The 10,155-nt window shown below is 41.0% G+C and overlaps 1 protein-coding gene across 2 annotated transcripts in view; it reads left to right on the top strand.

Moving 5' to 3' along the window:
* Positions 1-1,848: 1,848 nt before the first annotated feature.
* Positions 1,849-10,155, top strand: part of FUCA2 (alpha-L-fucosidase 2) — a 10,622-nt gene continuing 2,315 nt past the window's right edge. The window contains exons 1-6 of one of the 2 annotated variants that reach the window (XM_060240408.1): positions 1,849-2,137; positions 3,671-3,858; positions 5,110-5,449; positions 7,144-7,354; positions 8,289-8,479; positions 9,235-9,343. In XM_060240408.1, the coding sequence (XP_060096391.1) occupies positions 1,932-2,137; positions 3,671-3,858; positions 5,110-5,449; positions 7,144-7,354; positions 8,289-8,479; positions 9,235-9,343 (1,245 nt within the window). In that variant the 5' untranslated portion in view covers positions 1,849-1,931. The remainder of the gene's footprint in view (positions 2,138-3,670; positions 3,859-5,109; positions 5,450-7,143; positions 7,355-8,288; positions 8,480-9,234; positions 9,344-10,155) is intronic. The other variant, XM_060240417.1, reaches the window with a different exon arrangement.

The raw sequence follows: 10,155 nt of genomic DNA, 5'->3' as shown, positions 1-10,155 counted from the left end.
GAGTAAACTTCCGTGCCATAAACAGTGGCCAGCGATGCTATAAGCAAGTAGATGTTGAGTTTGTGATGCTCACACACAAAGTTTCGAAAATTGACATTCTGAGGATCCATGAGGATCTATAGTCTGGAACTCTGTTCTTGCTCCATGGGATTGCCACAAACCCATGGACCCATAACTTCTGTGGTGCAGACCCTACCCATGGACATGATACATGGTTTGATGTTGATGTTTGGGTGACCCTGAGCAAAAACCATGAGGATCCATGTGGTTCCATGGTGCAGGACCATTTTTTGCTCCATGGTGTCACCACAAAACTGTGGATCCATGGTAATGGGATATAAGTTGTGGCCATTGACATGATATATTATTTGAGGGGGAGCTTGGGATGATATGAAGCAAGAACAGAAAAATCTATTAGGATCCATGGTGTAGGACCAGTTTTTGCTCCAAGGTGTCACCAAAAAGCTGTGGATCCATGGTTTTAGGATATAAGTTGTGGGCATTGATATATGACTCCAGGGGGAGCTTGGGGTGATCCGAAGCAAGAACAGAAAGATCTATTAAGATCCGTGGTCTGAAACCAGGTTTTTTGTCCCTGGCGCTGCCACGAAGCCATGGATCCACGCTTTATGTGGTGCAAACTCTGCCCATGGACATGATATGTGATTGGATGGTGAGCTTCGGGGGATCCGAAGCAGAAATCATGTGGATCCGTGGTTCAAAACCACATTTTTGGTTCCTGGCACTGCCACGAAGCCATGGAGCCACGATTTCTGGGGTGCAAACTCTGCCCATGGACATGATATGTGACTGGATGGTGATCTTGGGGGGATCCAAAGCAAAAATCATGTGGATCCATGAGGATCCGTGATCCAAAGTTTTTGGTCCTTGGCGCTGCCACAAAGCAGTGGCTCTGCCCACATCTATATGTGACTGGATAGTGATCTTGGGGGGGATCCAAGGCAAAAATCATGTGGATCCAAGAGGATCCGTGGTTCAAAACCAAGGTTTTTTTCCCATGGTGCTGCCAAGAGCTGTGAATCCATGATTTCTGTGGTGCAAACTCTGCCCATGGACATGATATGTGATTGTCTGGTGAGCTTGGGGTGGCCCAAAGCAAAAATCATGAGGATCCATGGTTTGGAAACATGTTTTTTCAGTGTTGTGGTGCTGAAATTCCTGGAGGCATGATTTTTCTGGTGCTGCCTATACGAGAGGATCTACAACATGATGGTGGTTTGATTTCATTTCACCATAAAAATCATATGAATTCATGAGGATCCATGCTTTGGAACCCTGTTTTTGCACTGCTGAGGCGCCACGAATCCGTAGAGGCATGATTTTTGTGGTCCTGCCTATAAGACAGGATCTACAGAATAATACTGGTTTTATTTCATTTCAATGTAAAAATCATATGAATTCATGAAGATCCGTGTAGATCCGACTTTTACCCAGACCCATCGGAGATGCACGAAATTTGATTGTTACAACAAACCTCTCCGCAATTAGCCGCTCAGTGTGACGCAAAAACAGTTTTGGTCGACTCCTGTATTGCATACAAATTCAGTGCAGCTCAAGAACAAATATGATTTTTTTTTTAAGTACTCAATCCGGCAGAGCCTGAACCGTTGAGGCTGCCGTCCCGCATCCTAATCTTTTTTTACTTGAATTTGATTTTAACGGTGTTTATTTCGTCCTGAGGATTAGAGTGGTCAGCATTGTACCCCTCATAAACCACTAAGCCCAAATGTCCCGTGAGGGCCTCCGCGGACTGCTCTCAATAAAACTCCACAGAGCTACCTGGAAGAAAAAGCCTAGTCACAGGGCGGGAGCTGAACTCCTCTTCCTCGTCTTGGCGCGGTCAGCTGACTGCTGTCATGTGAAACACCAGCGCGAAGCGGAACAGAGTAAAGCAGCCGAGGGCATCTCCTATGGCTCAGCTGATCAGCTCGCCACTTGTTCTTTCGCTGCTACTTTTGTGCCTCCTTCCCCTGCGGGCTGATGCCGCTCCCTATGAGCCTACCTGGGAGTCGTTGGATTCCAGGCCGCTTCCCACGTGGTTTGATGAAGTCAAGTTTGGGATTTTTATCCACTGGGGGTTGTTCTCTGTACCCAGCTTCGGCAGCGAATGGTTTTGGTGAGATCCGCAGGCACAACTGCTACTTTGTATTTCCCTATCTTTTACAGACTGGGCCCATGCATGTTTACTTAGAAGTAAGTCTCACCGAGAGTTCAGTGGGACTGATTCTTTTACAGATCGGGCCCATGCATGTTTACTCGGAACAAGTAAGTCTCACCGAGAGTTCAGTGGGACTGATTTTCAAGAAAGGTGCAATGTTTTCCTTGAAAGTTAAAACCGCATTGACACTAGTGGGTTTAGCATCATGTATCGACTTTAGACGGCCTGGTAGTTCTACATCTGGGACTCCAGGTATATTATTTTGTGTTGAGCTACTAATATATCCCAATTTCCTCTTTCTAGAAAGCAATGTATTAGTCTCATTTGCGTTTGTTCTTCTGGAATAAAAGTGGTAACATTTCTCTCTTGCTGAAACACATTGTGGCTAGTTTAAAATTTTGATAGGTAAAAAACTTACTTGGAAGTCCTGCAAGTTAATCCTTCAGGTCTGTGGTGGTTTACAAGTATGTGGAAGTTTCTCTGTAGAAGATTACTGCCCTTGCACTTCCTTATTGTTTCATGTAATACAACAGGTAACCCTCAGACTGTCACAAAGGAAGGCATGAGGAAGGCTCAAATTTTTGTTCAAATTGATTGTGGATATGACTCAATCACTAATGAATTCTGTGAACTGACTGGTTGTGGCCGAAGCTGAACACTTGACGTCATAATGATATTTTTGGGCTTGTCCTGTGTCTCCTGGAAAATGTTCTTTAAATTCACTCTAAAGAGTAAGTCCAGTTCATGTTGGCCACACCTACTTACAGGGCTTTTTTGAGCAGGAACACAGTTTTTGGCTGACTTGACACCAGGGGGTGTGGACTGATATGCAAATGAGTTCCTGCTGGGCTTTTTCTACAATAAAAGCCCTGACTACTTGTAAAGGGGATGGTTTGATCAGACCCCCACGTGATTTTGAAATGTAAGCATTACGAACAAGTATACAACAGACTCAGACTCTCCAGTCTGCTCTCTAGATGTTTTTTTTGCCTACAACTCCCATCAGCCCCAGCCAGCATGCCGAATGACTGGGGCTGATGGGAGTTGTAGGCATAAAACATCTGGACAGCTACCCTTGGCCACCCCTGAAGTATAAGGATTAATTAATTAAAGTAATTTAGGCAGTTCATACAGAACTGAAATACAATGAGTACAGAAATCAAGTATTTGCTGCGTAAATGAACAAATGAAAGTAATTGCTGGAGTAAATTAGAGTGCAATCAAATGCACTTGCCTGGGAGTAAGCACCACTGATAATTGTGGGACTTATTTCTCAGGAGACATGTATAGGATTGACTACAATGATGTTTTAAAGCACTGTTCTTTACTTCCATTTGTGCAGATTGATTCCAGTCCTGAACTGGACAGCCCAGACTAGCCCCCACAAGTCTCCAGGAATTTACCTAGATGGGGTTGGTAAACCTACTTCCAGACCAGGCTGGAATCTGACAGTTTATATGTGTGCAAACTGTGAAATGTGTTACTTTGCAGGTGGTATTGGAAGAAAGAAAAGAGAGAATCTTACATAAAATTTATGGAGATGAACTACCCTCCTGGATTCAGTTATGAAGATTTTGGACCCTTGTTTACAGCAGAGTTTTTTGATGCTGACCAGTGGGCAGATCTTTTGAAATCTTCAGGTGCCAGATATGTAGTCTTGACTTCGAAACATCACGAAGGTAATTTGAATATGCCTCCTTCAGTATTCATTAGTTTCATTTGTTCATTTAAGCAGAAGCATAGCCTGGGTAGTTGCATACAGAAGTGAAGAATCTAAAAGTATAACTTCCTTGTTTTGATTCCTACAAAGAAACAGATGACTAATTATTATCATTACACATATTTACACACTAGATTGTACAGGGAAGGGTAGAAAAACAGGAGAAAAATGATAGAACTATAAATATTGCAGCTTCTTTGAATGTGCCCTTTAGTATACTCCAATGTGCGCTTGTCTGCTACTGTAAGGAACTAGTAAGACAGAACCAGTGGGATGTAGGACATAGACTTCTGAATTAAACTTGACTTTTGAGCTAAAATAGGCAGTGCCCCTGTTACTTGACACACATAGAACACTGTTGTGAAGAGTACTTTAACAAGAAGCTAACATTCTTACTATAGAGTAACCTTGTTTACATCTTAGTATATAAGGATTGCCTTCTCCCATATGAACTACATGTCCACTCTGGTAATCTTCAGCAGCCTTGCTTTGAGTCCCCCTTCCCTTTGAGGCTAGGTGAATGCCAACCTGAGAGAAGGCCTTCTTGGATGTGGCTCTGAAACAATGGAACCCCCTTCCCAAGGAGATCTCTCTGTCTTTATCATTGTCTTCTGTCAGTAGCGGAATATTTTTCTGTTTTGTTTGGAGTATCCATAGTAAACTCTTATTGGCCTTTTCCCCTAGTTGTGTTAAGTTTGTAAGTCTGTATGTTTTCAATGAATTGTTAAATATTTTACATATACAATTTAAATGATGTTTTAAATGTTTTAATGCTTTGGTGTTTGCCCCCTGGAGATGTTTGGGTGGAAAGGCGGCACAGAAATGCTTTAAATAAAGAAATGTAAGTAGTAGTTTGAATAAGCTTTTTAGGCCTGTGATTGTTAATTATATAAGTGTATACATGTATAGGTGAATGGTAATGACTACATGTATTGATGACAAAGTGTTTTTGAAAGCCTCTTTAGTTTCTAAACAGCTTGCCAAGCGGTATGGGAGGTGGATTACACTTCAACAAGCAAACCCTGAAGATGCTTTGGACATGCAGAACTAGTTTATACTTCTGGAGGTATATGTATCCTTCTGGAGGATTTTAAGTGTTATTCTTTTTGTAAACACTAGAGAAATCTCATTGACAAGTAATGCAAAATAAAAGCATACAAAATATTTACAATGATTGTTCTTTAAACAAATCTGTACTTTCCTTGTTTAGGATTTACCCTATGGGGATCTAAATATTCTTGGTCTTGGAATGCTGTTGACATTGGACCAAAGCGGGACATTGTGGCTGAGTTGGCTTCGTCCATTAGAAACAGGACCAGCTTACACTTTGGGCTGTACCATTCACTATTTGAATGGTTCAATCCTCTCTTTCTTAGTGATGCCTCCAATTTATTCAGAACCAAACAATTTCCAAATGCCAAGGTGCTCCCAGAGCTGTATGAGATTGTGAATTGGTACCTCCCAGAGATTCTGTGGTCAGATGGAGATGGGAATGCCCCAGACACTTATTGGAACAGCACTGGATTTCTAGCTTGGCTTTATAATGAGAGGTATAGCTGCTCTCTCATTTATATTGTTTATCTAAATATTATTTTGAAAACTATATTCCAGCCACTGTACTTGCTTTGGCTGAAAAGCCATTAATATAATAGTTCTAAATCTAAAAAGTAGCAAATAGCTTTTGGATTCAGAGATATTATAAACTGCTTTTCAGTTAAAATATTGGCTAAAATAAATGTACATAACAGAGGTGTGTTTTATACTTTGTTGTCACTTTGGGATAATGTGGTCATTTCAGCTACACAGGTTTGGTGTTCAATATTGCATAAAGAATCATTGTTCCATATTGGTTCTTTCAAGAGAGCTTGATTTTTTAATTCTGAGGATTAGGGTTTATAGGCTAGTTAAATTCTCACATTTCTGAAGTGGAATACTGGAAATCATAACAACATTTCAGGGATTGTTCTATGACTACTGGAAAATTTTCTAAAAATGCACCCTAATGAGGCTTGCCAGTCTTGCATTTTCTGCCTCCCCAACCTCTTGTTGCATGTTACAGCTATTTTTTTTCTTTCCTCATTAGCATGGGGGAGGCCTTTTATTTCAAATGATACCTGTAGAAGGAAGGCTATATCAGACATTAACTTAAATATATATACATACATACATATATATATATACACACACACACACACACACACACAGTATATATATACAGTATATATATAAATTAAATAGTAGTATTGCCTGCCAAAGACTTCACAGCTGACTATGTCTTTTTATTGTTTGAAGTATTTTTTGGTGTATTTCTGGTCAATAACTATAACAAGGGGATGAAGAATTAAGTATTAAATCTTAGCTTCTTCACACCAATAACTGTGCAAAATATTCTATGATGTATTTGAATTTAATCAATTAGCTCAAAGGCTGCTGATCAACAATGGTTACTTACAAATATTTTATATTTGCTTTTCTCCCAACATAGTTGAGGCTCAAGGTGGCTAATATAAAAATAAAGCAACAGTGGAATAATTGAACCAACAACAGAATTCAACAAGGTTACCAAGAAAAATAAGTCTGAGAAATAATTTCTGCCTTGATGCAGTACTAATTTACATGTCATGATCCAAAAACCAATTCTTAACGACCCAAAAGCCTTCCTAAAAATCCGATTAGGAAGGACAGCAAAATGGACACAGTTCTCATTTCCTCTGGGAGGCTATTATGAAGGGTGGGGACAGTACTTCCAGGAAAATGCTGATTGCACACTGGCCGAGGGAGGAATGGGAAGATGGTGAAGGGATGAGCAGAATTGGCACATGGATACAGTGGGGTCCTATGCAGAGTTTTTTCATCTAAGCCCATTAAATCAATAGGCATAAATTGCAGTAATGCTTATTAGGATTGTACAACAAAATTGTGTTTTATCAGTTGTTGGCTCAGGTATATTCACCTACTTCCATGAAAACAGAGAGAGAGATGTACACACACACATAGATAGATACAGCATACATACACACAGCAGCCCCAGCCTAGGGCTGATTTAAACACAATTAAGACAATTAAATTCAATGGGCCCCTTAGAGTGCTTAATTTTATGCAGCAGGGGCTCTGCCGCTGGCAGTTCTCATGAAAAGGACTGAAATCTATACATACAAATCTTTATTTCTTATGGCCAGTAATGGAAGATCCTAGCATTCTGAACTACGTGTCACATACTAATAATGTTTTCTGAAATTTTCAGCCCAGTTCGAGATACAGTTGTAACAAATGATCGCTGGGGAACTGGCAGTATCTGTAAACATGGAGGATATTACACTTGTTCAGATCGCTACAATCCAGGACATCTTTTGCCTCACAAGTGGGAAAACTGCATGACAATTGACAAAAAGTCATGGGGATACAGGAGGAATGCACAGTTGAGTGATTACCTCACAATTCAAGAGCTTGTAAAGGTAAAGTTAGACAAAGACATAATCTTGTAATTGAATGAGGGCCATTAATGCTTGCATTGTTTCCAAAACCTGACCAAAAATTCTTATATTTTTAAAATGTATAGATCAGTCAATTTCACTTGCTTTAAGTAGAAAATGAACATAACAGTATCAAAGATTTCAGGTTTTCACGGCTGGTAACATCATTAGTGTTTGTAGAATCTTTCGGGCTCAAGTGCCGTGTTCTACTGGAGAAAGTTTTTCTTCCAGACGTTTCATTCTTGGCTGCAGAGAACATCCACAGTGGCGTTGCAGCCGGAGCAGGCGCTCTGACCTTCTTGGCTGCTGTGCATTGAGTGAGGCCAGGGCTGCTGGAGAGCTGCTATTTCTAGGCTGGGGGGGTGCCCTTTCACCACACACCCCCAGCCTAGAAAATAGCCCTATTGCCCTTTCACCACACACACACCCAGCCTAGAAATAGCAGCTCTCCAGCAGCCCTGGCCTCACTCAATGCACAGCAGCCAAGAAGGTCAGAGCGCCTGCTCCGGCTGCAATGCCACTGAGGATGTTCTCCACAGCCGAGAATGAAACGTCTGGAAGAAAAACTTTCTCCAGGAGAACATGGCACTTGAGCCTGAAAGATTCTACAAACCCTAATAACAGTATCAGTTTGACAGTTCAATAGGTACTTCACCCTCTGCTCTAATTTGTGCTGGTTGCCACAAAAATAGTATGGAGATAGTATTGGTAAGTCCATAGCAGAGAAGTCTGTGGTGATTCACAGAAGCTGCCGCTCCAATTGAATAGCTAGACTTTGTTTGTACATGCAGCAAAGTACTATCAGTGTTATAATGGAAATGTGAATTTAGGCCTAACACCTTTAGAATGCTTCAGCCTTAATCAGTGTGTCCACTTATACCACAAATCAGCTCTTATCCCTTCCAAATAATTTCAGCAACTTGTAGAAACTGTGTCCTGTGGAGGAAATCTCCTGATGAACATTGGACCTACCCATGATGGTCGCATTTCTGTTATTTTTGAAGAGCGCCTGACACAAATGGGGAAATGGCTGTCAGTGAATGGAGAAGCCATTTTCAGTACAAAACCTTGGAGAGCTCAGAATGATAGTGTTACACCGGAAGTATGGTAAGTTCACCAAAGTGAAGGTGAAGACAGACATGCCTGTGAAGAATAACTAATAGGGTTTTCAGCTGCAGGGTAATCTCTGGAAACTCTGCCTTCTTCTTTGATAGAAATTTTTTAGAATTTTGCTCATTACAGAAAGAAACTTTGTCAAGCCATTGAAAAAAGATTTAACAAATTCCATTCAGAAACTTAATACCTGTGTGAAGTACAGCTTTTGTTATCATCACACAGTAAATTTGTGAGAGCCAGTTGGTGTAGTAGTTAAGGGTGCAGACTCTTATATGGGAGAACCAGATTTGGTTCCCTACTCTTCCACATGCACCAGCTGATGTGACCTTGAGTCAGTCTCAAGTTCTTACAGAGCTGTTTCTCTCAAGAGCAGTTTCTGGTAGAGTTCTCCCAGCTCCACCTACAGGGTGTCTGTTGTGGGGAGGGAAAATGGAAAAGAGATTGTAAGCTGCTCTGAGACTCCTTTGGGTAGTGAAGGGCAGGATATAAATCCAATCTTCTCCCCTTCCCCTCCTCCTCCAAAACCTCAGGAGTATCTGGGGAAGCAGGGCATCCTTTCCCTACAGTATTTCTTGCTCTGTGTTTTCAAAACACTCTTCAGAGCAGACTGTTAAAGGTTGTCCTCCATCCTTCAGATCATCTGATGTTTCTGGTTTATAACTTCATCCATGTCTTAAACTAAATCCATTCAGTTTTTCTTCCTTTACTTAACTTTAACTCCCTGATTTTTAAATATATTTTTCCAGGTACACTTTCAAACCAAAAGAAAATGTCCTATATGCAATTTTCCTTAACTGGCCATCTTCTGGATTTCTTGTGCTTGGTGAACCAAAAGGTAGTGCTGAGATGACAGAGGTAAGAAGTGTTTGCCTGTTTTACTACTTTTGTACAATTCATGAAGGACTAGTTGAAGGTCTAGCCACAGTCAAAAACCTATTTCAGCTCCCAATTTCTAACACTTTCACAAAAATAGAAAGTCAGTTGGCAAGGAATGAGTACTTGGTAGAAACAGGTCTCATGCTGGTACAGCACCAAATAACATTGTAATAGATGCACTATGAAAAATACTTTCACATCTACTTTATGTAGTTCTAGAACTGTAGTATATACCAAATTGTACCTAATACATACTAACAATGGATATTTAGTGACTATCCTGGCTGACTGCCTGTAGCTGAAGAGAATAGGCAGCAGCAAGAAGAGGGAGGAATTGAAACAGGTGAATTCCTAGGTGATTGCAGAATTCTACTGTTAGTCTATAACCCCCCCCCCCACTCATCTCCAGAGCTGTTGTTTCCTCCTACCTTCATCCAGCGAGATTCAGTTTCTTGTATAGTTGGGGGAAGATACGTATCCATGGATACAGTGTAGATCTTATCTAGAAACCCATTGAAATTAATGGATGTAGCTGGTGAATCCCCATCCCCAGCCAACACAACACAACTGAGCTGAATCGGGTGTTTAAATATCTTGTCTACTCTAAACTTTGTTGATGGAGAATCAATTTATAGAATCATAGAATTACAGAGTTGTAAGGGGCCATACATGCCATCTAGTTCAACTCCCTGCTCAATGCAGGATCAGTTTAGAGCAGTGGCCCCCAACCTTTTTGGCACCAGGGACCGGTTTTGTGGAAGACAATTTTTCCATGGACCGGGGGAGGGGGG

The sequence above is a fragment of the Heteronotia binoei genome, chromosome 1, assembly GCF_032191835.1.
Source record: "Heteronotia binoei isolate CCM8104 ecotype False Entrance Well chromosome 1, APGP_CSIRO_Hbin_v1, whole genome shotgun sequence".
Lineage (NCBI taxonomy): Eukaryota > Metazoa > Chordata > Lepidosauria > Squamata > Gekkonidae > Heteronotia > Heteronotia binoei.
Note: the sequence above shows the minus strand (reverse complement) of the source record. Positions and strands in the feature narration are given on the sequence as shown.